This window comes from Ranitomeya variabilis, chromosome 6, assembly GCF_051348905.1.
Source record: "Ranitomeya variabilis isolate aRanVar5 chromosome 6, aRanVar5.hap1, whole genome shotgun sequence".
In the NCBI taxonomy this organism is placed as follows: Eukaryota; Metazoa; Chordata; class Amphibia; order Anura; family Dendrobatidae; genus Ranitomeya; species Ranitomeya variabilis.
Genome location: NC_135237.1, coordinates 367,364,704 through 367,391,060, shown reverse-complemented (window position 1 = coordinate 367,391,060; position 26,357 = coordinate 367,364,704). Strand labels below are relative to the sequence as shown.

The following is a 26,357-nucleotide window of genomic DNA, read 5'->3' as shown; positions in this document are numbered from 1 at the left end:
TGGTATGTGTTAAAGAGGGGGGCCCATTGAGACTCTTTCGCCCAGGGCGCTCAAAAACCTGGAGCCAGGCCCTCGCTTCACCAATTGGTCACGCCCGGCAGGCCCCGAACAATAATAATAATAATAATAATTTTATTTATATAGCGCCAACATATTCAACAATCAGCGACAGGTGCAGTCCGGCCGCGAATTGGAGCGGAATTTGAACCACGCTTACCTAATTGGTCGCGCCCGGCCGAACGAATCCTGTGTATAAATTCCATTATTCTGAAAACTTCATAAATAAATTACATACATATTCTAGAATACCCGATGCGTTAGAATCGGGCCACCATCTAGTAAGCTATAAATCTAAACTTCCATGGTGTCTATGCACAGATGCCGTGGTCAGCAGTATGAAACATTGCTATAAGCATCTAATAAAAATTACTTAATTCGGTTTACATACCAGGACTTTGTTTTCAACTTTATCTCCTTTGATCTCAAGCTTGACCTTCTTCCGTACGGCAATCTTAATTTTTCTTCCAATAACATCACGGATGCTTTCTAAAAGGAGAATTAAATATTAGGATGCAAAAAAAATAAAATAAAATATTGATTTTCATAACACTAGTTAAAATTTAATAGGTTTCCTCAGTCTTTTTTCTCTATTTACAAAAGGTTATAATAGAACCATAAGGCATAAAAAAAAAAATACATGGACCAGTGGCATAAAATCTCATAATAGTTTAGCGTCAAGGGGTTATTCACATCTTAAAAGACAGCTTTAATTGGAAAGTGATTGGAAAGTTTTGTTTTTACAATCTAAAATTACACATTGATGCCTTGAAAAATTAAATGGAAAACCAAATCTGCTGTGCCCATGGTGCGGAAAATATCACGCGGAAACACTGCGTTGTATTTTCCGCAGCATGTCAATTCTTTGTGCGGATTCCGCAGCTTTTTACACCTGCTCCTCAATAGGAATCCGCAGGTGTAAAACCGCAGGTGGAATCCGCACAAAAAACGCACAAAATCTGCGGTAAATCCGCACTGCGTTTTAACTGTGGATTTTTCAAAAACTGTGCGGAAAAATCTGCACACAAATCCGCAATGTGTGCACATAGCCTTTAAAGGGAACCTGTCAGGACCCCCATGCCCTCCAATCCAGAAACATTCATCTATGTATGATTAAACTGTCTCCCTAATGCGCCCTGTATAACGGATGAATGCTTTAGGGTATGTGTCCACGTTCAGGATTGCATCAGGGTTTGGTCAGGATTTTCCATCAGTATGTGTAAGCCAAAACCAGGAGTGGAACAATTAGAGGAAAAGTATAATAGAAACATATGCACCACTTCTGCATTTATCACCCACTCCTGGTTTTGGCTTACAAATACTGATGGAAAATCCTGACCAAATCCTGATGCAATCCTGAACGTGGACACATACCCTTAAAAAGCATTTATATTGTCCCATTTCCTATGCTGAGGCTTTGACTAGTCGATGGGGCATTAGTTGCCCAGACTAGTCAACCCTCTTTCCATGTTAACACACCCCTGTGGGCGTGTTAACTATTTACACGAGCGGAGTCCTCCTCTCTCATGCAAATCTGTGCAGGCGAGCTGCTCACTCCAGCAGCGTCATTGCGTCTCTGAAGCTGGATGTACGCTTCCCGGCTTCAAACGGCACACACTGCGCATGTCCGGAAGTTCACAAGATGGCTTCTGGTCATGCGCAGTACTGGTAGCCCTGCAGTGGAGGACACATTATCAGGAGGCTGGCTACTACTACTAATAGCCAGAAGCAGGCCATGCCCCCTCTTAATTGCTTCTACATAAAGACTGGCCAGAGCAAGTCAGCATAGAACGCAGTTCCCAAACAGCATCATGATCCAGCCATAAGCCATGTCTAATCTATGTGCTTTTAGTGCGGTGTCTATAAAGGCCATGCCATTAAGTGGCCAATAGTGTCCACACAGCAATAATTCAATGAGGGGTCAATGTCTACTCTGCATGGACCGGAGGACTGAACACTATAGTCAACTTATAAATAGTGCATTTAAAATGGAACTCGTCATATCTAGAAACTCTAGTTAACTAGTTAAATAGCATTAAAAAAAGAGTTAGGCTGTCTTACCGGAGGAGTGGCTATAGGGAAAAACGTACGGTAACTTATATCCTCCCTGTAGATGCTCACTTCTAGTCATTGGGGTTGTATAGGAAGCCGTTACAGCAGTAGCGTAGCTACCGGGGGGGCAGAAGGGGCAATCGCCCCGGGCCCGATGCTCAGAGGGGGCCCACCCGGAGCTACACTACTGCAACTGTATCGGCGTGCACAGCGCACTGATAGTTACATTCTGCGGCAGAGCAGGGAGAATCAATCTCCCTGCTCTGCCGCTATGGGGCCCCTGAGCAGGCAGGGTGGCCCAGTGCCAGCAGTGGGCCCCCCACCCATCATCGCAAGGTCAGCTGTATCGGCATTTACCGCTGCGCTCCTTTTCCCATTATCCCCCTGTCAGTGTCTGACATCACCGACGCTGACAACGGGCGAGATGACTTCACTACCCGCTGTAAGGTGATGAGCAGGAGCTCGGAGCACCACGGGAACAAGGAGGAACAGAGGTGAGTATTTATTTATTGTTTTTTTTTTTAATGGGGCGCTGCCTTATACTACAGGGTCTGCCTATGGGGGTGCTGCCTTACACTACAGGGTCTGCCTATGGGTGTGCTGCCTTACACAATAGGGTCTGCCTATGGGTGCTGCCTTGTGCTATAGAGTCTGCCTATGGGTGCTGCCTTGTGCTATAGAGTCTGCCTGTGGGTGCTGCCTTGTGCTATAGAGTCTGCCTGTGGGTGCTGCCTTGTGCTATAGAGTCCGCCTGTGGGTGCTGCCTTGTGCTATAGAGTCTGCCTGTGGGTGCTGCCTTGTGCTATAGAGTCTGCCTATGGGAGCTGCCTTATACTGTAGAGTCTGCCTATCGGTGCTGCCTTGTGCTATAGAGTCTGCCTAAGGGGATGCATTATACAATATAGAGTAGGCCTATCGAGAGTGCATTATACTATACTTAGGATGATCTGGTGCATTATACTATATGGAGTTTGGGGGCTATTAAGGGGTCAGTATACTGTGTTGGTGGTACTATACAGTGAGGGGGCATTATACTGTGTATAAGAGAGCTTCATACTGTGTATAGGGGAGCTGTACAGGGGGAGACTCGGGACATTATTAAATGTAAAGTGGGCACTTATAATGTTATAGAGGAACTCAGGTTACTGTGACTGTCAAAGGGGCACACACAGGGCATTACTTTCTAGGGAGCAAAATATGGGTACTGTTTTCTACGGCACTTGCACCTGGCATTACTATATTATAAAGGGTTACTTTAGAATTTAGTAGGCACAGAGAACCGCACATCAGGTGCAATAATAGGGACACATACGGCAGCAGCTGCTCAGTATTGGGGTATCAGCAGGATGAGGAGTTTGTGCAGGTTGGGAATAGATGGTGATGGGGCTGGAATATGAGAAGTGAAATGTGTTTGTTGTATTCTCTGCAGCAGAGTCCTGGCTGGAGAAGTTATGTCGGTCTGGGCCACATGGAAAAGATGGGAAAAGTGAACGATTCCATCAGAGAGATCGTCAGCGTTAAGTCATTATCTGTAACTGTGCTGTGATCTCTTATATGTTCTGTAGGACTGGTATCTACCCCTGACCATATGGCGGCAATATCAATATTGGTCGTTATATAGAGATTATCTTCAGTAATAGCGCGGTCATCTGCTGAGGTTCTCCTCCACAATTAGGGGGCGTCACCGAGTTGTAATCAAGGTTACCTGGTTAGGGGCCCACTCAGAAGCTTCGCCCCCCTGAACCAAAACCCTAGCTACACCTCTGAGTTCCAGTCACCGCTCACTATACAGACACTGTGTGTGTACGCTAATGCAGAGCCAGCCATCCATCGATCAGAGTGCAGTTCAGTGATTACACTGCACGCATAATATAGTGAGGGGTGACAGTATTGGCCCCCTGCACAGCCCCAATGCCTGAAAGTTGAGCAGCTGCAGGGAGAAGCTGCACCAGTAAGCAAGCTCCACATTATTGTAACACTAGGATTAACCCTACAGCTGCAGGTGTATAGCATGTCTGGACATGAAAGGTTCTCATTTTACAAATAGCTTTGTCTCTGGCAGACCTTAGAGAGAACCAGTCACTAAGCTTTCCCAATAATAAGTAAGGCTAGCATTTTTCAGCATTGTAGTATACTGTCAGTAGGTCCCCAATTCACTCTGCTAGGCACAAAAAAAAGAGCTTTTCTTATGACACAGACTGAGCGGTCCGGTCCGATGGCAGTCTCAGCTCTTGATCCAGCGCCTCCTCTTTTCTTGCAATGGCGGTCATCCTTTTCAGCTTCATGCGGATGACGCGATCTACGTCACCCACACAGTGTCCTCCATCGCGCTCCTGCGCAGGCGCCTCTCTGCCTGTCGAGGGCAGAGTAAAGTACGGTAGTGCGTAAGCGCAGGGACAGGCCAAAGAGCACCGATGACCTGTAGGTACAGCGCTTTGCCCTCGGAAGGGCAGAGAGACGTGCTGGATCAAAACCCGAGACCGTTCTATTCACTGTCTACGAATACAACAAAAGCTCTTCTTTGTGTTATGCAGGTCACATGGGGACATATATACAGCATAGTAGAATGCTGGAACTGAGGGTTTACAGGTGCTGGGCCTAATTTATATGGGGAAAGCCTGGTGACAAGTTCTCTTTAAGATGTGATTTTCAGGGATAAATTCCTTGCAGATATATATATATATATATATATATATATATATATATATACCATGGCCTTTGTAACAACAGATTCATTTCTTTTTTTATGATGTGATGCTACAATTAGGTACGTACTACTGTAAGATGCACCCAAATCTAAATAGTACTAATGTCCCATACCCCGGTCTACGGTAACTACTGGGACCAGCTGCTCAGCAGCAATATACAGCACAAGAGCCGATAAAGCTGCCGGCTGAATCCAGTGTATACAGTTCGCATGCACCCGTGGCCAGAATGGATAGAGTCAACATAAGGTGAAGGTAATGCAGGTAAAACCGCTTCATGACCGAAAGCAAAATTTGTCAGATCACGGATCTTGACGGCAGCTACTTCGGCAGAGACTTGAGGAACATAATAAGCAGCTTGAAGTAAAATTCAAGTCCACACACATTTTAATGTATGAAGGCAATATCTGCAAACCTGGCTCCGATAAGGAACCTTTAAGTCAACACAATGACCATAAATCAATAACATAATTGTGTCAGATTTATTAAAGGAAAAGTTCTGTTTACAAGTTCCTGGCCTCTTGATGTAGACAGACCACAATGCACCAATTGGCCAGGGATCTCCAGACACGGGATTGACAGCCTCACAGAAATACATGAAGCTGTCACGCTGCGGTTGGGAGCCAGTCCATGCATTATAATCCGGAATTGGACACATTTGCACAGATGTCTGGATGAGCCCTAACTGTAAGTAAAGGCTATGTGCTCACGATCAGGAATTGTAAAGTTTTTCCGCGAAAAAAACACATACATTAAGCATCTTATTATTAGAATGCATTCTGCATTTTTTGTGCACATGCTGCTTTTTTTCCGCAGCGGAATCGCATTCCGGAAAAAACGCAGCATGTTCATTCTTTGTGCGGAAACGAGGGGATTCCGACCACAAAGGAATGCATTGATCCGCTTACTTCTCTCTCGTGTCCCCGGACATTTCTCCATTGAAATTGTGGCAACAACACAAAGGACGCATCCGTCATTACACTGGATGCATCACACACGTTTTCACTATTTTCGTGACGTCTATCTATACGTCGTTTTTAGTGTTGAGCATTCCGATACCGCAAGTATCGGGTATCGGCCGATACTTGCGGGTATCGGAATTCCGATACCGAGATCCGATACTTTTGTGGTATCGGGTATCGGTATCGAAACAACATTAATGTGTAAAATTAAGAATTAAAATAAAAAATATTGCTATACTCACCTCTCCGACGCAGCCTGGACCTCCGCGAGGGAACCGGCAGCGTTGTTTGCTTAAAATTTGCGCGTTTACTTCCTTACTTGAAGTCCCGGCTTGTGATTGGTCGCGTGCCGCCCATGTGGCCGCGACGCGACCAATCACAGCAAGCCGTGACGTAATTTTAGGTCCTTCGGGATTTTAAAATTACGTTCTGGCTTGTGATTGGTCGCGTCGCGGTCACATGGGCGACGCGACCAATCACAAGCCGTGACGTCACGGGAGGCTGGACACGCGCGCATTTTAAAATGCGCGCTTGTCCTGCCTCCCGTGACGTCCCGGCTTATGATTGGTCGCGTCGCCCATGTGGCCGCGACGCGACCAATCACAGCAAGCCGTGACGTAATTTTAGGTCCTTCAGGATTTTAAAATTACGTTCTGGCTTGTGATTGGTCGCGACGCGATGCGACCAATCACAAGCTGTGACGTCACGGGAGGCAGGACAAGCGCGCATTTTAAAATGCGCGCGTGTCCAGCCTCCCGTGACGTCACGGCTTGTGATTGGTCGCGTCGCGGTCACATGGGCGACGCGACCAATCACAAGCCAGAATGTAATTTTAAAATCATGAAGGACCTAAAATTACGTCACGGCTTGCTGTGATTGGTCGCGTCGCGGCCACATGGGCGGCACGCGACCAATCACAAGCCGGGACTTCAAGTAAGGAAGTAAACGCGCGAATTTTAAGCAAACAACGCTGCCGGTTCCCTCGCGGAGGTACAGGCTGCGTCGGAGAGGTGAGTATAGCAATATTTTTTATTTTAATTCTTTATTTTACACATTAATATGGTTCCCAGGGCCTGAAGGAGAGTTTCCTCTCCTTCAGACCCTGGGAACCATCAGGAATACCGTCCGATACATGAATCCCATTGACTTGTATTGGTATCGGGTATCGGTATCGGATTAGATCCGATACTTTGCCGGTATCGGCCGATACTTTCCGATACCGATACTTTCAAGTATCGGACGGTATCGCTCAACACTAGTCGTTTTACTGCACAACGACGCACAGCAGAAGACGGAAGTGTGAAAGAGGCCTTACTTGGGGAAGGAGATCGCTATGCAAAGAAGGCAAAACAGGGAGAAGCTTTAAGCAATGTTCTGCTGGGAACCTTGGTTCTTTGCATTCATGTGGATATTGCATTGAAACATATCAATTACATATACATTGTTGCAGAAAGTTCATGGTAACAGCATCTCCCAAACAGTACAGTGGCATGAAAATCTTTGGGCACTCCTGGTCAAAATTACTGTTATTGTAATATTGCATTTCCAATTTTTCAAAATTTCACATGTACATAATATGGGACTTAACCAATATTCTGGCAGTAATGCAGTTCCAATTTCCTAGGTGTACCCACAATCCAGACTGCAGCTTTATATTTTCTTAGAAGTGTTATGGTAGCTGGCACCTATTCAGACTAGTAGGGAAGTGCTGGTCAGTCTTTCTGTTTGTTAGCAAACTCATATGACATGTGCACTCCCACACCCAATTCCATCAGATTCAGGTGGTTTTAACTAGCTGGTTCCTTCCTGCCCCATATATTGTAGACCTTTTAGTCCAAAAGAGGAATCTTATCAGGACAGGAACCCAACTATAAGGCCGGCCTCACACTCAGCGTATGTAAATACGGTCCGTTTACGGTCCGGCCGTAATACGCAGAAAAGTCCCCAAAATAGTGGTCCGTATGTCATCCGTAGGCAGGGTGTATCAGCGTATTTTGCGCATGGCATCCTCCGTATGTAATCCGTATGGCATCCATAATGCGATATTTTCTCGCAGGCTTGCAAAACCGACATCTAATGGATTTATGTGCTCAAATGTTCGTTAAAACATATATACAGTGTATTGAGATATATAGAGATATATATATATATATATATATATATATATATATATATATATATATATATATATATATATTCTGTATTTATATTTAATTCAGCGCGATATATGTGAAAAGCCGGTAATTCAATTGCCGGCTTTTCATTTCCCCTTCCCAAACCCGACAGGATATGAGACATGGTTTACATACAGCAAACCATCTCATATCCCCTTTTTTTTTTTTTGGCATATTCCACACTACTGTTAGTAGTGTGTATGTGCAAAATTTGGGTGCTGTAGCTGCTAAAATAAAGGGTTAAATGGCGGAAAAAATTGGCGGCGGCTCCCGCGCAATTTTCTCCGCCAGAGTGGTAAAGCCAGTGACTGAGGGCAGATATTAATAGCCTAGAGAGGGTCCATGGTTATTGGCCCCCCCTGGCTACAAACATCTGCCCCCAGCCACCCCAGAAAAGGCACATCTGGAAGATGCGCCTATTCTGGCACTTGGCCACTCTCTTCCCACTCCCGTGTAGCGGTGGGATATGGGGTAATGAAGGGTTAATGTCACCTTGCTATTGTAAGGTGACATTAAGCCAGATTAATAATGGAGAGGTGTCAATTATGACACCTGTTGTGAATTCCGTCTGGGCTCCCTCTGGTGGCCTTTAGCGATACTGCGGGTCTGTAGCAGGGCTCAGTTGCCTCATTTCCTGCTATGACTGGTCCCTATTTAATTCCACCTGGACCTTCACTTGTTGCCTGCTGTCGGTGTATTCAGTCCTGTTTCTGAGTTCTCCTGTATATTCCTTGTGACCAGTCTCCTGCTGGAGAAGCTAAGTTTGTTTGCTCATTATTTCCTTGAAAACGTTTCTCAGTATATAATGAGTTCAGTCCAGCTTGCTTTTATGTGATTTTTTGCTGGCTGGTTAGTTCTGGGGTGCAGAGTGCGCCCCTCACATCGTGAGTCGGTGTGGGGGTTCTTGCATTCTCTGCGTGGTTTATTTTTGATAGGAGTCTGTGCGGTCAGTACAAAAGCTATCTATTTTCAGTCTATCTAGTATTAGCGGGCCTCATTTGCTTAACCTGTTTCATTTCTACGTTTGTCTTTTCCCCTTAACTCACCGTTATTATTTGTGGGGGCTATCTATAACTTTGGGGTTATTTCTCTGAGGCAAGTGAGGTCTTTGCTTTCTCGCTAGGGGTAGTCAGTTTCTCAGGCTATGAACGTGGCGTCTAGGATTTTAGGAATGCTCCACGGCTGCCTTTAGTGTGTGTGGATAGGATCAGGATTGCGGGCAGTATAGCTGCCACATCCCCAGAACTTGTCCTATATTCTGGTCATATGTGTCAGGTCAGTTTTGAGGTCCTACCACCGGACCATAACAGTACAGCAGGCCCTAAAGTGTTAATGCAGCAGAAGAGGGAGAAGAGAAATCTTGAGGTCATTTTTTTTTTTCCTCTGCACTGTGTTTAGCTTCTCTCCTCCCCTTAATCTTTGGGTGGTTCTGAACTCAGCTGCAGATATGGACATTCAGAGTCTGTCTTCTAGTGTGGACCATCTCACTGCAAGGGTACAGGGCATTCAGGATTATGTAGTCCGCAGTCCTATGTCAGAGCCTAAGATACCAATTCCTGAGCTGTTCTCCGGAGATAGATCTAGGTTTTTGAACTTTAAGAATAATTGTAAGTTATTCCTTTCTCTAAGACCTCGCTCCTCTGGTGACTCTGTTCAGCAAGTTAAAATTGTTATTTCTTTGTTGCGTGGTGACCCCCAAGATTGGGCATTCTCTCTGGCGCCAGGAGATCCTTCATTACTAAATGTGGATGCGTTTTTTCTGGCGCTTGGAGTGCTTTATGAGGAACCAAATTTGGTAGACCAAGCTGAGAAGGTTTTGCTGGCTCTCTCTCAGGGTCAGGATGAAGCAGAGATTTACTGTCAGAAGTTTAGGAAGTGGTCTGTGCTCACTCAATGGAATGAGTGCGCCCTGGCGGCGATTTTCAGAAAGGGTCTTTCTGAAGCCCTTAAAGATGTTATGGTGGGGTTCCCCACGCCTGCGGGTCTGAATGAGTCAATGTCTTTGGCCATTCAGATTGATCGGCGTTTGCGGGAGCGCAAACCTGTGCGCCATCTGGAGGTATTTTCTGAGCAAAAGCCTGAGCCTATGCAATGCGACAGGACTCTGACCAGAGTTGAACGGCAAAACCACAGACGTCAGAATGGGTTGTGCTTTTACTGTGGTGATTCTGCTCATGTTATCTCAGCATGCTCTAAGCGCACAAAAAGATTCGCCAAGTATGTCACCATTGGTACTGTACAACCTAAATTCATTTTGTCTGTTACTCTGATTTGCTCTCTGTCATCCTACTCAGTTATGGCTTTTGTGGATTCAGGTGCTGCCCTGAATTTGATGGATTTTGTCATTTGCCAGGCGCTGTGGTTTTATCTTGGAGCCTTTACAATTGCCTATTCCACTAAAGGGAATTGATGCTACACCATTGGCCAAGAATAAACCTCAGTACTGGACTCAAGTGACCATGTGCATGGCTCCTGCACATCAGGAGGTGATTCGCTTTCTTGTGCTACATAATTTGCATGATGTTGTCGTGTTGGGCCTGCCATGGTTGCAGGCTCATAATCCAGTCCTGGATTGAAAAGCAATGTCTGTGTCAAGTTGGGGTTGCCAGGGAATTCATTGCGATGCTCCTTTGGTGTCAATTGCTTCTTCTACTCCTTCTGAAGTCCCTGAATTTTTGTCGGACTACCAGGATGTATTTGATGAGCCCAGATCCAATGCCCTAACTCCTCATAGGCATTGTGATTGTGCTATAAATCTGATTCCTGGTAGAAAGTTCCCTAAGGGACGACTTTTTAATTTATCTGTACCAGAACATACCGCTATGCGGAGTTATATAAAGGAGTCCTTGGAGAAGGGGCATATTCGCCCGTCCTCGTCCCCTTTGGGTGCGGGGTTCTTTTTTGTGGCCAAGAAGGATGGTTCTCGGAGACCCTGTATTGATTATCGCCTTCTAAATAACATCACGGTCAAATTTCAGTACCCCTTGCCACTGTTGTCTGATCTGTTTGCCCGGATTAGGGGGGCCAGTTGGTTCACCAAGATAGATCTTCGTGGAGCGTATAATCTTGTGCGCATAAAGCAGGGCGATGAATGGAAAACAGCATTTAATACGCCCGAAGGCCATTTTGAGTACTTGGTGATGCCTTTTGGGCTCTCTAATGCCCCTTCTGTGTTTCAGTCCTTCATGCACGACATTTTCCAAGAGTATCTGGATAGATTTATGATTGTGTACCTGGATGATATTTTGGTCTTTTCCGATGATTGGGAATCTCATGTGAAGCAGGTCAGGATGGTATTTCAGGTCCTGCGTGCCAATGCCTTGTTTGTGAAGGGCTCGAAATGTCTCTTCGGAGTCCAGAAGGTTTCCTTTTTGGGCTTTATTTTTTCTCCTTCTACTACTGAGATGGATCCAGTCAAGGTCCAGGCTATTCATGACTGGACTCAACCTACATCTGTGAAGAGTCTTCAGAAGTTCTTGGGTTTTGCTAATTTTTACCGTCGCTTCATCACTAATTTTTCTAGTGTGGTTAAACCTTTGACGGATTTGACCAAGAAGGGTTCTGATGTGACTAATTGGTGTCCTGCGGCCGTGGAGGTCTTTCAGGAGCTGAAACTTCGCTTTTCTTCGGCTCCTGTCTTGCGCCAGCCCGATGTCTCTCTTCCTTTCCAGGTCGAGGTTGATGCTTCTGAGATTGGAGCAGGGGCTGTCTTGTCGCAGAAAAGCTCTGATGGCTCTGTGATGAGACCATGTGCTTTCTTTTCAAGAAAGTTTTCGCCTGCCGAGCGGAATTATGATGTTGGTAATCGAGAGTTGTTGGCAATGAAGTGGGCATTTGAGGAGTGGCGACATTGGCTTGAGGGAGCCAAGCATCGTGTGGTGGTCTTGACGGATCACAAGAATTTGACTTATCTCGAGTCTGCCAAACGGTTGAATCCGAGACAGGCTCGATGGTCGCTGTTTTTCTCTCGTTTCAATTTCGTGGTTTCATATCTTCCGGGTTCGAAAAACGTGAAGGTTGATGCCCTTTCTAGGAGTTTTGTACCTGACTCCCCGGAAGTTTCTGAACTGACTGGTGTCCTCAAAGAGGGGGTGATTTTGTCTGCCATCTCTCCTGATCTGCGACGAGTGTTGCAGGAGTTTCAGGCCAATAGACCTGACCGTTGTCCACCGGAGAGACTGTTTGTCCCGGACAGATGGACCAGTAGAGTTATTTCCGAGGTTCATTCTTCGGTGTTGGCGGGTCATCCTGGGATTTTTGGTACCAGGGATTTGGTGGCGAGATCCTTTGGGTGGCCTTCCTTGTCGAGGGATGCGCGTTCCTTTGTGCAGTCCTGTGGGATTTGTGCTCGGGCCAAGCCTTGCTGTTCTCGTGCCAGTGGATTGCTTTTGCCTTTGCCTGTCCCGAAGAGGCCTTGGATGCATATTTCCATGGATTTTATTTCAGATCTTCCTGTCTCTCAGAGAATGTCTGTCATCTGGGTGGTTTGTGATCGTTTTTCTAAAATGGTCCATTTGGTACCCTTGCCTAAGCTGCCTTCCTCCTCCGATTTGGTACCACTGTTTTTTCAGAATGTGGTTCGTTTACATGGTATTCCGGAGAACATTGTGTCTGACAGAGGATCCCAGTTTGTGTCCAGATTTTGGCGGTCCTTTTGTGCCAAGATGGGCATTGAATTGTCTTTTTCGTCGGCCTTCCATCCTCAGACGAATGGCCAAACCGAACGAACTAATCAGACCTTGGAAACTTATTTGAGATGTCTTGTTTCGGCTGATCAGGATGATTGGGTGACTTTTTTGCCATTGGCTGAGTTCGCCCTAATAATCGGGCTAGTTCTGCTACTTTGGTTTTACCTTTCTTTTGCAATTCTGGTTTTCATCCTCGTTTCTCCTCGGGTCAGGTTGAGCCCTCTGACTGTCCTGGGGTGGATTCTGTGGTGGATAGGTTGCAGCAGATTTGGAACCATGTGGTGGACAATTTGACGTTGTCACAAGAGAAGGCTCAGCGCTTTACTAACCGCCGTCGCTGTGTGGGTCCCCGACTTCGTGTGGGGGATTTGGTATGGTTGTCTTCTCGTTATGTTCCGATGAAGGTTTCCTCTCCTAAGTTCAAGCCTCGTTTCATCGGTCCTTATTAAGATTTTGGAAATTCTCAACCCTGTGTCATTTCGTTTGGACCTCCCAGCTTCGTTTGCCATTCACAATGTGTTCCATAGGTCATTGTTGCGGAGATATGTGGTGCCTGTGGTTCCTTCTGTTGATCCTCCTGCTCCTGTCTTGGTCGAGGGAGAATTGGAGTATGTGGTGGAGAAGATCTTGGATTCTCGTGTTTCGAGACGGAAGCTTCAGTACTTGGTTAAGTGGAAGGGCTATGGTCAGGAGGATAATTCCTGGGTTGTCGCCTCTGATGTCCATGCGGTCGATTTGGTTCGTGCCTTTCATTCAGCTCGTCCTGATCGGCCGGGGGGGCTCTAGTGAGGGTTCGGTGACCCCTCCTCAAGGGGGGGGGGGTACTGTTGTGAATTCCGTCTGGGCTCCCTCTGGTGGCCTTTAGCGATACTGCAGGTCTGTAGCAGGGCTCAGTTGCCTCATTTCCTGCTATGACAGGTCCCTATTTAATTCCACCTGGACCTTCACTTGTTGCCTGCTGTCGGTGTATTCAGTCCTGTTTCTGAGTTCTCCTGAATATTCCTTGTGACCAGTCTCCTGCTGGAGAAGCTAAGTTTGTTTGCTCATTATTTCCTTGAAAACGTTTCTCAGTATATAATGAGTTCAGTCCAGCTTGCTTTTATGTGATTTTTTGCTGGCTGGTTAGTTCTGGGGTGCAGAGTGCGCCCCTCACATCGTGAGTCGGTGTGGGGGTTCTTGCATTCTCTGCGTGGTTTATTTTTGATAGCTTTTGTACTGACTGCACAGACTCCTATCTATTTTCTGTCTATCTAGTATTAGCGGGCCTCATTTGCTTAACCTGTTTCATTTCTACGTTTGTCTTTTCCCCTTAACTCACCGTTATTATTTGTGGGGGCTATCTATAACTTTGGGGTTATTTCTCTGAGGCAAGTGAGGTCTTTGCTTTCTCTCTAGGGGTAGTCAGTTTCTCAGGCTGTGAACGTGGCGTCTAGGATTTTAGGAACGCTCCACGGCTGCCTTTAGTGTGTGTGGATAGGATCAGGATTGCGGGCAGTATAGCTGCCACATCCCCAGAACTTGTCCTATATTCTGGTCATATGTGTCAGGTCAGTTTTGAGGTCCTACCACCGGACCATAACAGACACCTATCCATTATTAATCCAATTGTATGAAAGGGTTAAAAAAAACACACACATTATTAAAAAGTATTTTAATGAAATAAACACAGCTTGTTTTAATACTTTATTGCTCTCTCAATCCACCTGAAGACCCTCGCTCTGCAAAATAATAAACCAACAATATACATACCCTCTGATGATCTGTCACGTCCCACGAAGTAAATCCATCTGAAGGGGTTAAATCATTTTACAGCCAGGAGCTGTGCTAAAGCACTCGCTCGTGCCTGTAAACCCCGGGTACTGAAAGGAAAGCTGGGTGATCTGTACTTACATTGAGACGCGGTGAGGCGCCCTCTGCTGGATGAACTCATATGAACTCGAGCGCGGGAACTTTTCCAAGGCTCCAGTTCATGAGGTTCATCCAGTTCACCGCGACTTAATGTCACCTTACAATAGCAAGGTGACATTAACCCTTCATTACCCCATATCCCACCGCTACACGGGAGTGGGAAGAGAGTGGCCAAGTGCCAGAATAGGCGCATCTTCCAGATGTGCCTTTTCTGGGGTGGCTGGGGGCAGATGTTTGTAGCCAGGGGGGGGCCAATAACCATGGACCCTCTCCTGGCTATTAATATCTGCCCTCAGTCACTGGCTTTACCACTCTGGCGGAGAAAATTGCGCGGGAGCCCACGCCAATTTTTTCCGCCATTTAACCCTTTATTTTAGCAGCTACAACACCCAAATTTTGCACATACACACTACTAACATTAGTAGTGTGGAATATGCAAAAAAAAAAAAAAAAGGGGATATAAGATGGTTTACTGTATGTAAATGCAGCGCCCCAGAGTCCTGGTCGTTGCAGTACTGTGGCTCCGCCACTATGGGGAGCTATGGTGCGTCTGATGGCACTGAAGGAGTTCATCGGATCAGGTATCACAGACACCAATACATTTCACAGCCGGGCCTCCGGGGGGAGCTAAGGGTGCTATTCATTAGGCCACTCCCCACCATAGTGGGTAAACTGGGGGTCAGGCAGGAAGTTAGATCAGAAAGCTGACTGGGTTGGAACCAGGCAACACCTTGTGGCAGAGGGTGTTGTGGGGGAAGATACAGTAGGGTCTCTGTCAGGGGTGGGATCCTGACAGAGGCTTGGCAACAAGAAAGAACGTAACGGGACCGTGCCTGCTCCGGGTAGCGGTGGTACCCAAGGAAGGATTAGAAGCGAGATAGATTGTGCTGAGTGAGAAACGAGATCACGCAAAAGGAGAAATACCAGTAGGAGTCGTGCTGTAAGACCGAAGCAACATCCTACTGAGGCGCACTACTGGTGGCCGGAACGCCGAGGGAGTATCATAACATTCAGCTTCAAGCAATACTCCAAACAGCGGCAGGACAGTCAGTCTTAGGCGGGCTGTCTAACCTTAAATCACCTATGCAGTCTTGGGGGGCAACTTGTGGAGAGGGGCGACTCTAGGGTCCCGGAAGAGCTCCGAGCCTACCCGTCAAACGGGTGCCGTCCCAACCAGAACATCAGGGAGGGACGGAGGATTAGCAGAACATCATCTAATCGAGTTGTGAGGGAACTTAAGAAACAGACACAACAGTTGTGGGGGACTTTCCGTAAGCACAGCAGGGAAGGACCACAACACATAGCGCTAGAAGGAAGGCACCGATTTCCACCTGTGAAGAGAACTCTGGAGGTGCCATTGGACCGGCCGGACTTGCGCAGCCTGGTGAACCGTATTCCGGACTGAGGACTCAGAGATCTTCAGTAAAGAGGTAAAGAGACTGCAACCTGGTGTCCTCGTTATTTACTGCACTGCACCACTACAGCGTCACCATCATCATCCATATTCATTATTCACTGAGCGCCCCACGGCAGGGTCACGGACCGGGGCCTAGCCGCCGTGACAACCCCAGAGCAGAGACTCAGAGGCCCGGTACCGGGTACCCCTCGGCCCTGCGGCGGTGGGGGGCGCTACATAAACCATGTCTCATATCCTGTCGGGTTTGGGAAGGAGAAATGAAAAGCCGGCAATTGAATTGCCGGCTTTTCTCTCTAACACCGCTGCGTATTTCTCGCAAGTCACACTGCTGGTCCGTGTGGAATCCGTATTTTTCTCGCCCCCATAGACTTTCATTGGCGATTTTTTTTGCGCAATACGAAGACAAACGCAGCATGCTGCGATTTTCTACGGCCGTACAAGACCGTATATTACGGATGCGTAATATACGGCAGATAGGAGCTGGGCCATAGAGATTCATTAGGCCGTGTGTAATGCGAATTTTACGGACGTAGTTTATGCGCTCATACGTCCGTAAAACTCGCTAGTGTGAGGCCGGCCTAAAGTACGCATTGACATTGCACTTGGGCTCATATGTATAGGCCAATCTATGTGCTAAGTACCTTCTTCTTACTGTAAATCTTCCTATAGCAATATTGCATTTCCAATTTTTCAAAGTTTCGCATGTACATAAAGTAGCACTTAACCAGTGTTCTATGGCAGTACTGCAGTTCCAATTTTCTAGATGTACCATTCTAAACAATCCAGAGTGCAGCTTTATATTTTCTTAGAATTGTAAACAGTTAAGCAAGTTGAAGACGACAATCTCTAAATGGGCTAAAGATAAAAGGTGACAAATTTCCTTTGTATTTTAGGCAAAAAAAAAATATATATATAACTATATATTTAACCCCTTTACCCCCAAGGGTGGTTTGCACGTTAATGACCAGGCCAATTTTTACAATTCTGACCACTGTCCCTTTATGAGGTTATAACTCTGGAACGCTTCAACGGATCCCGGTGATTCTGACACTGTTTTCTCGTGACATATTGTACTTCATGATAGTGGTAAAATTTATTTGATATTACCTGCGTTTATTTGTGGAAAAAAATGGAAATTTGGCGAAAATTTTGAACATTTCGCAATTTTCCAACTTTGAATTTTTATGCCCTTAAATCACAAAAATATGTCACGCAAAATACTTAAAAAGTAACATTTCCCACATGTCTACTTTACATCAGCACAATTTTGGAACCAAAATTTTTTTTTGTTAGGGAGTTATAAGGGTTAAAAGTTGACCAGAAATTTCTCATTTTTACAACACCATTTTTTTTTTATGGACCACATCTCATTTGAAGTCATTTTGAGGGGTCTATATGATAGAAAATACCCAAGTGTGACACCATTCTAAAAACTGCACCCCTCAAGGTGCTCAAAACCACATTCAAGAAGTTTATTAACCCTTCAGGTGTTTCACAGGAATTTTTGGAATGGTTAAATAAAAATGAACATTTAACTTTTTTTCACACAAAATTTATTTCAGCTCCAATTTGTTTGAGGCCATGTGCACACGTTCAGGATTTTTCGCGTTTTTTTCGCGTTTTTTCGCTATAAAAACGTGATAAAAACGTGAAAAAAATGCTTACATATGCCTCCTATTATTTACAGGGTATTCCGCATTTTTTGTGCAAATGTTACATTTTTTTTCGCAAAAAAAATCGCATCGCGGGAAAAAAGCAACATGTTCATTAAAAATGCGGAATTGCGGGGATTCCGCACACCTAGGAGTGCATTGATCTGCTTACTTCCCGCACGGGGCTGTGCCCACCATGCGGGAAGTAAGCAGATTATGTGCGGTCGGTACCCAGGGTGGAGGAGAGGAGACTCTCCTCCACGGACTGGGCACCATATACCGTAATTGGTAAAAAAAAAAAAAAGAATTAAAATAAAAAATAGTGATATACTCACCCTCTGATGGCCCCCGAAGTGTTCCCGCCTCTCCGGTGCATGCTCTCTCTTTCGTTCCTATAGATGGTGTGGTTCAGGACCTGTGATGACGTCGCTGTCTTATGATTGGTCGCGTGACCGCTCATGTGACTCACCCGACCAATCACAAGCTGCGACGTCATCGAAGGTCCTGAACCACACCGGCATCTATAGGAACGGACGCCGCTGAGGAGATTGGCTGCCTGCAGAGGGGGAGTATAACCATTTTTTTTATTTTTTTTATTATTTGTAAACATTCTATCTTTTACTATAGATGCTGCATAAGCAGCATCTATAGTAAAAAGTTGGTCACACTTGTCAAACAGTATGTTTGACAAGTGTGACCAACTTGTCAGTCAGTTTTCCAAGCGATGCTACAGATCGCTTGGAAAACTTTAGCATTCTGCAAGCTAATTACGCGTGCAGAATGCAAAAAAAAGCGCAAAAAAAATGTGGATTTCTTGCAGGAAATTTCTGCAAGAAATCCGGACGTGTGCACATACCCTTATTTTACCAAGGGTAACAACAGGAGAAAATGGACCCCAAAAGTTGTTGTAAATTTGTCCTGAGTACGCTGATACCCCATATGTGGGGGTAAACCACTGTTTGGGCACATGGCAGAGCTCGGAAGGAAAGGAGAGCCATTTTACTTTTCAATGCAAAATTAACTGAAATTGAGATGGGACGCAATGTTGCGTTTGGAGAGCCCCTGATGTGCCTAAACATTGAAACCCCCCACAAGTGACACCATTTTGGAAAGTAGACCCCCTAAGGAACTTATCTAGATGTGTGGTGAGCACTTTGACCCACCAAGTGCTTCACAGAAGTTTATAATGCAGAGCCGTAAAAATAAAAAATCATTTTTTCACAAAAATGATTTTTTCGCCCCCAATTTTTTATTTTCCCAAGGGTAAGAGAAGAAATTGGACCCCAAAAATTGTTGTGCAATTTGTCCCGAGTACGCCGATACCCCATATGTGGGGGTAAACGACTGTTTGGGCGCATGGCAGAGCTCGGAAGGGAAGGAGCGCCGTTTGACTTTTCAGTGCAAAATTTACTGGAATTGAGATGGGACACCATGTCGCGTTTGGAGAGCCCCTGATGTGCCTAAACATTAAAACCCCCCACAAGTGACACCATTTTGGAAAGTAGACCCCCTATGGAACTTATCTAGATGTGCTTTGAGAGCTTTGAACCCCCAAGTGTTTCACTACAGTTTAGAACGCAGAGCCGTGAAAATAATTTATTTTTATTTATTTTTTTTTTTCACAAAAATTATTTTTTAGCCCCCAGTTTTGTATTTTCACAAGGGTAACAGGATTAGTCTACGTTCACATTAGCGTTCAGCGCCGCAGCGTCGCCGCATGCGTCATGCGCCCCTATATTTAACATGGGGGCGCATGGACATGCGTTGTGCTGCGTTTTGCGACGCATGCTTTTTTTTTGGCCGCAAGCGTTGGGCGCAGAGAACGCAACATGTTGCATTTTTTTTTGCGTCCAACTTTCGGCGAAAAAGGACGCATGCGTCGCAAAACGCAGCGTTTTAGCGTGCGTTTTTGTTTGCGTTGTGCGTTGCGTCGCCGACGCAGCGGCGCACAACGCAAATGTGAACGTAGCCTAAATTGGACCCCGATAGTTGTTGTCCAATTTGTCCTGAGTACGCTGATACCCCATATGTGGGGGGGGAACCACTGTTTGGGCGCATGGCAGAGCTCGGAAGGGAAGGAGCGCCATTTGGAATGCAGACTTAGATGGATTGGTCTGCAGGCGTCACGTTGCATTTGCAGAGCCCCTGATGAACCCAAACAGTACAAACCCCCCACAAGTGACCCCATATTGGAAACTAGACCTCCCAAGGAACTTATCTAGATGTGTTGTGAGAACTTTGAACCCCCAAGTGTTTCACTACAGTTTACAACGCAGAGCCGTGAAAATAAAAAATCTTTTTTTCCCACAAAAATGATTTTTAGCCCCCCAAATTTTTATTTTCCCAAAGATAAGATAAATTGGACCCCAAGAGTTGTTGTCCAATTAGCCTGAGTACGCCGATACCCCATATGTTGGGGTAAACCCCTGTTTGGGCGCACGGGAGAGCTCGGAAGGGAAGGAGCACTGTTTTACTTTTTCAACGCAGAATTGGCTGGAATGGAGATTGGATGCAATGTCGCATTTGAAGAGCCCCTGATGTGCCTGAACAGTGGAAACTCCCCAATTCTACCTGAAACCCTAATCCAAACACACCCCTAACCCTAACCCCAACGGTAACCCTAACCACACCCCTAACCCTGACACACCCCTAACTAATCCCAACCGTAAATGTAATCCAAATCCTAACCCTAACTTTAGCTCCAACCCCAACCCTAACTTTAGCTCCAACCCTAGCCCCAACCCTAACCCTAGCCCTAACCCTAACGGGAAAATGGAAATAAATACATTTTTTTAATTTTATTATTTTTCCCTAACTAAGGGGTGATGAAGGGGGGTTTAATTTACTTTTATAGCATTTTTATAGCGGATTTTTATGATTGGCAGCTGTCACACACTAAAAGACGCTTTTTATAGCAAAAAAGTTTTTGCGTCTCCACATTTTGAGACCTATAATTTTTCCATATTTTGGTCCACAGTCATGTGAGGTCTTGTTTTTTGCGGGACGAGTTGATGTTTTTATTGGTAACATTTTCGGACACGTGACAGTTTTTGATCGCTTTTTATTCCGATTTTTGTGAGGCAGAATGACCAAAAACCAAAAATTGATAAAGCAGTATTATTCTTCGGGTCAGTACGATTACAGAGATATCTCATTTATATCATTTTTTTATGTTTTGGCGCTTTTATACGATAAAAGCTATTTTATAGAAAAAATAATTATTTTGGCATCGCTTTATTCTGAGGACTATAACATTTTTATTTTTTGCTTATGATGCTGTATGGCGGCTCGTTTTTTTGCGGGACAAGATGATGTTTTCAGCTGTACCACGATTATTTATATCCTTCTTTTTGATCGCGTGTTATTCCACTTTTTGTTCGGCGGTATGATAATAAAGCGTTGTTTTTTGCCTCTTTTTTTTCTTAGTATTCACTGAAGGGGTTAACTAGTGGGACAGTTTTATAGGTTGGGTCGTTACGGACGCGGCAATACTAAATATGTGTACTTTTATTGTTTTTCTTTATTTAAAGAAATGTATATGGGAATAATAAAATTTTTCTTCTTTATTTATGAATTATTATTTTTTTTTTACACTTGTGGAATTGTTTTTTTTTTACTTTGTCCCAGGGGGGGACATCACAGATCGCTGATCTGACAGTTTGCACAGCACTCTGTCAGATCAGCGATCTGACTTACAGCGCTGCAGGCTTCCCGGCGCCTGCTCTGGACCCGGAAGTAGTCCCTGCAGGACCCGGATGCAGCCCCGCGGCCATTTTGGATCCGGGGCCTGCAGGGATAGGAGGTAAGAGACGCTCAGAGCAACACGATCACATTGCGTTGCTCCGAGGGTCTCAGGGAAGCACACAGGGAGCCCCCTCCCTGCGCGATGCTTCCCTATACTGCCGGAACACTGCGATCATGTTTGATCGCAGTGTGCCGGGGGTTAATGTGTCGGGGGCGGTCTGTGACTGCTCCTGGCACATAGTGCCGGATGTCAGCTGTGATAATCAGCTGACACCCGGCCGCGCTCCCCCCGTGAGTGCGGCCGATTGCGCTGGACGTACTATCCCGTCGGTGGTCATATGGGCCCACCCCACCTCGACGAGATAGTACATCCAATGTGAGAAAAGGGTTAAAAAAAGGAATATGGGCCAACGCAAAAGTTTGGGCACCCTTGGAGATTTATGTATGCAGATAACTTTTACCAAGGTTTCAGACCTTACTTAGTCCGTTAGGGTTATGGCTTGTTCACCATCATTGTGAAGATAGGCTAGGTGATGCAAATTTACCTGCCTCCTCTAATTTTGTGCCAAAAAAAAAAAACAGCAGCCATGGGTTCTTCTAAGCAGCTGCCTAGTACTCAGAAAATGAAATTGGTGGAGACCCACACAGCAAGAGAATGCTATAAGAAGGTATTAAAGTTTCCCTTTCCTCAGTTAAAAATGTAAGTTAAGAAATGGAAGTTAACAGGAACAGTGGAGGTCAAGATGAGGTCTCGAAGACCATGTAAAACTTCAGTGACAACTGCTCGCAGGATTACAGGAGAGGCAAATCAGAACCCCCACTTGACTGCATTAGACATTCAGAAATATGTAGCAGACTCTGGAGTTGTGGTACATTGTTCTACTGTTCAGAGACAACTGCACAAATATGGTCTTCATGGAAGAGTCATCAGAAGAAAACCTCTCCTGTGTCCTCATCATAAACTTCAGAGTGAGAAGTATGCAAAAGAACATCTAAACAAGCCAAATTCATTTTGGAAACAAGTTATTTGTACCGATAAGGTTAAAATGGAACACATTGACCACAATATTTAATGGTGTGTGTGGAGAAAAAAAATGGCACAGAATTTCAGGAACAGAACATCTCGATAACCATGAAGCATGGGGGTAGATCAATCATGCTTTAGGGTTGTGTTGCAATCAATTGCACGGGGAACATTTCATGGGTAGAGGGAAGAATGGATTGAATGAAATTTCAACAAATTCTTGATTCAAACATAATGATACCATCTGTAAAGCTGAAGTTGAAAAGAGGACGGTTTCTACAAATGGACAATGATCCTAGACACATGTCAAAATTCCTCAAAAGGCACAAGCTGAATGTTTTACAATGGCCCTCACAGTCCCTTGATCTAAAGATCATTCGCAGCGCATGCAAGATGATGCAAGATGTCACAGAACTGGAAGAATTTTCCAAGGAAGAATGGAGGAAAATCCCTCAAACAAGAATTGATATACTCTTGGCTGGCTACAAAAAGCCTTTACATGCTGTGATACTTTGAAAAAGGGGGTGCTAACTATGCAGGGCACCCAAACTTTTGCATCGGCCCATTTTTCTTTGTGTAATTTTTAAAATTTAAAAGCTGAAAATATATTTGTTTTGCCTAAAATACAACAGAAATGTGTCATTTTAATTTTTTTTTACTTTTAGAGATCATTTCATTTCATTGCTTAACTGTTCATAATAGTAATTTTGACCAGGGCCCAAACCTTTCCATACCACTGTATTTAACCTGCAGATAAGGGTTAATCTACAGGTTAATAGTATTTTAATGCTGGGCATCCAAGGCACTGAAAGCCCAGGCAAAGGGCGGAAATAATGTTTATTCCCTCTGGATTTCAGTCATAGAGGTTTGGCTTCAGTACATGGAGAGCGGCGGCTGTAGACACAACCCGGCAATGACTGACAGCTGGCCCTGTACTAATGCACTGCTGAACCGGCTGTCAGAGGCCGGGGATGGTTACTGCAGTCGCTCACCATGTACTTAGCGCTGAATAAAGATGTGCCAGCTGCACCTTTATGACAAAGCTTCCGGGAGGAATAAAGTCCATAACTTGCCAATAGGCTATTAGCGTGGCTTGTGCACGGCTTTAGAATGCTATTAACTCCATATCTGCAAGTTACCAGGTTTTTGACATGACCGATTCCCTATAAAAGGACTAACAACACAGAATGACTGTTCAAACCTAGTACAGGCGTTCAGTGCACCCTTTGTGTGGCCAAACCGTTGATTGGTAACCCTGGCTTCCTCGAGCCAGAGAAGGGTGGAGATAGATGATAATAATAATAATTGTTATTTATATAGCGCCAACATATTCCGCAGCACTTTACAATTAAATGGAAGACAAGAATTTGGGAAGGTGTACTGAACTGTTTGGTCACGCCAAGGGTGCACCAAGCACCTGAACTAGGTTTGAACAGTCATTCTGTGCCAACACTGACCCATTAAAGTGTAACCATCATTACGCAGTAAATGTGCACAGAGCAGTTAATGTGCTCAATAGTAAATGTATGGGTCCAAACACCATCTCATAGTGGGGTTAGAACTAGTGATGAGCCAGTAGACTCGTTACTCGGGCGTACCCGAGCATGCTCAGGTAGACTCCGAGTATTTTGGCGTGCTCTGAGATTTAGCTCCACGATTTGTGGCTGCTAGACGGGCTGAATACATGTGGGAATTCCCTAACAAACAGACATTCCCCACATGTATTCAGGTTAGCTAGCAGTCACAAATCATGCAGCTGCGGCAACGAAAACTAAATCTCCGAGCACTCACAAATACTTGGAGACCACCCGAAAATGCTCGGGGAAACCAGAGTAACGAGTATACTCGCTCATCACTAGTTAGAACCCATTGACTTAAAGTTGAGCCCGCACACAGCTCTGTGCAGGCACTACATACAAGAGGTGCACATCAGGCTGGCGTTTTGTGCGATCAATGAGGTCTTTGTACTTGGATCCCCATTGAACAACAGCTTATGATTTTTCTTCTTTTACAATTCTGAGCCCCTTATTTAAATGCTTTTTTTACCTCCTAAAACCGTCATCAGTTTGCATCTGTTCTGTCTGCTATCCGTTTTTTGGGATGGACAAATAAATGTAGATCTGCACGACGTTTCTTTTTTTTCGGTCCGGAAAGAAAAAGCAAATGGCAGACAAAATGGAAACGTCCACTGTTTTTCCAATAATGTCTATGGGAAACAGTCATCTGTTTAACGGATCCGTTGCACATGCTCAGAAACCCCGCTAGGAAAAACGGACCAGTTCTCAACGGAACAAATACATTGCTTTTTACATCCGTTTTTTTCTACCAAATCTGTTACCAAACACACATGATCATAGCCGGAGCCCTTCTATTTTATCAGTTCTGTTAGGAGACTTGCGGCTGCTCTTCGCCTCGTGGCCCAAATTCACATCGCCCCACACACACACACGTGTGAATCCGGACTTATTTCATGTTAGAAGAATGGGGTACAAGCAAAACGGGGCCCACAGCGTACAGGGGAGCAGATGACAGCCCCGGACACGGCCCTCACGGAGAATTGCATCAGTTCTGCTCACAAGGTGGATGTCATTTGTCCCAAACTCGCGAGCGCCTCCATTGTACCCACTCGGAATCTCGTAACGTACGCTATCCACTCCCAGGAAATCCCACGGAAATCTTCTGACATCTGTAATTGTGCAGATTCCGACATGCGGACCTCCATGTTTTACAATGGGGGTCGTCCACTCTGGAGATTTTGGCTCCTTTCAAATCAATAGGTTTTTAGTCACAGCTGCAGTAAGCCCAAAATCAGTGCTGGGTCCCCAAATAAATGGAGGGGCTGCTACATTCTTATAATATTACCAGGGCGACCCCTGAGAATAAGGGGGGAAACAAAACACCATTTTCGGATAACGCTGCACTGGAATTTGGCGCTTTTACCCCGTTCCATACAAAGTAATGTGAGCTGGGGGGGGATATGCACACTGAAAATGACAGATAGAGGGGAGACTCTAAATATGTGACCCCCCTCATATACCTGTCAATATATACATGGGAGGGGGGCACAGATTTAAGGTACCATTTCCACCTGCTCCACCGAACGCTCTGGGGGTCTCCTCACCCCCACAATCCCGATTGAGGCTGCAGTTTTGCTCCTTTCTGCCCCCAAATAAAGTCCATGCCCCCCTGTCAGAACATCTCCTCCAGCCCCGCAGACAGACAGGTCTCCGTACAGCCACGCCCACCCCATTAACCCCTGTGCTACCGAGAGGCCGCTGTCACCTGCAGAGCAGGAAGGGTTACTCCCCAGGCTGCACGGGGGCGGCAGGTGGGCATCTTACCCTGTAATTCCTTGGGCACCTCCGAGCTCTCTTCTGTCATTGTGCCCTCTTGTGCGCGCTGTACCAGGCAGTGAGGTCCACACAATTCGGCAGCACAACGTCCACAACAACCTCAGTCCGACCACGGGCGAAGCAGAGTGCTAGTGCCCATGCCCCCCGCGGCTGCCCTCCATGCCCCCCAGACCCAGGTTACTCCGACCCAACAGGAAATAACCGTATCCCGGCTGAGAAATCCCTTGCACTGACTACTAGGGGGAGAGGCTTAAAGAGACAGGAGAGGGGGTGGGGTGTGCACGGAGATAGGAGGAGGGGAGGCAGATAACAGCAGCTCTCTGTCTTTTCCCTCCAGCTTTCCATGTCTCTGTCTCAGCCATTCACCTCCCCAGCCGCCTCCTCATGCACTGGCAGCCATGGCCGGGCTGAGGGCTCAGGAAGCACATAACATGGCACCGCTGCAAGGGCACAGGGTAACCCTGGCTCTGAGCACGGGCCACCCACAGTAGGAAGCAGCACCCAAGGGCACAGCCTCACACACACAGGGTAACCCTGGCTAAGAGCAGGGGCCACCCACCTCAGGATGCAGCACCCTAGGGCTTAGCCTCACACAGGGTAACCCTGGCTCAGCAGGGGCTG

General features: G+C 45.8%; 1 protein-coding gene across 2 annotated transcripts in view; it reads right to left on the bottom strand.

The window, feature by feature from the left end:
- Positions 1-26,000, bottom strand: part of CARMIL1 (capping protein regulator and myosin 1 linker 1) — a 352,298-nt gene extending 326,298 nt beyond the window's left edge. For both annotated transcript variants that reach the window (XM_077270002.1, XM_077270003.1), the window contains exons 1-2: positions 25,725-26,000; positions 449-546 (exon numbers count right to left, since the gene is read on the bottom strand). In XM_077270002.1, the coding sequence (XP_077126117.1) occupies positions 449-546; positions 25,725-25,764 (138 nt within the window). In that variant the 5' untranslated portion in view covers positions 25,765-26,000. The remainder of the gene's footprint in view (positions 1-448; positions 547-25,724) is intronic.
- Positions 26,001-26,357: the final 357 nt, after the last annotated feature.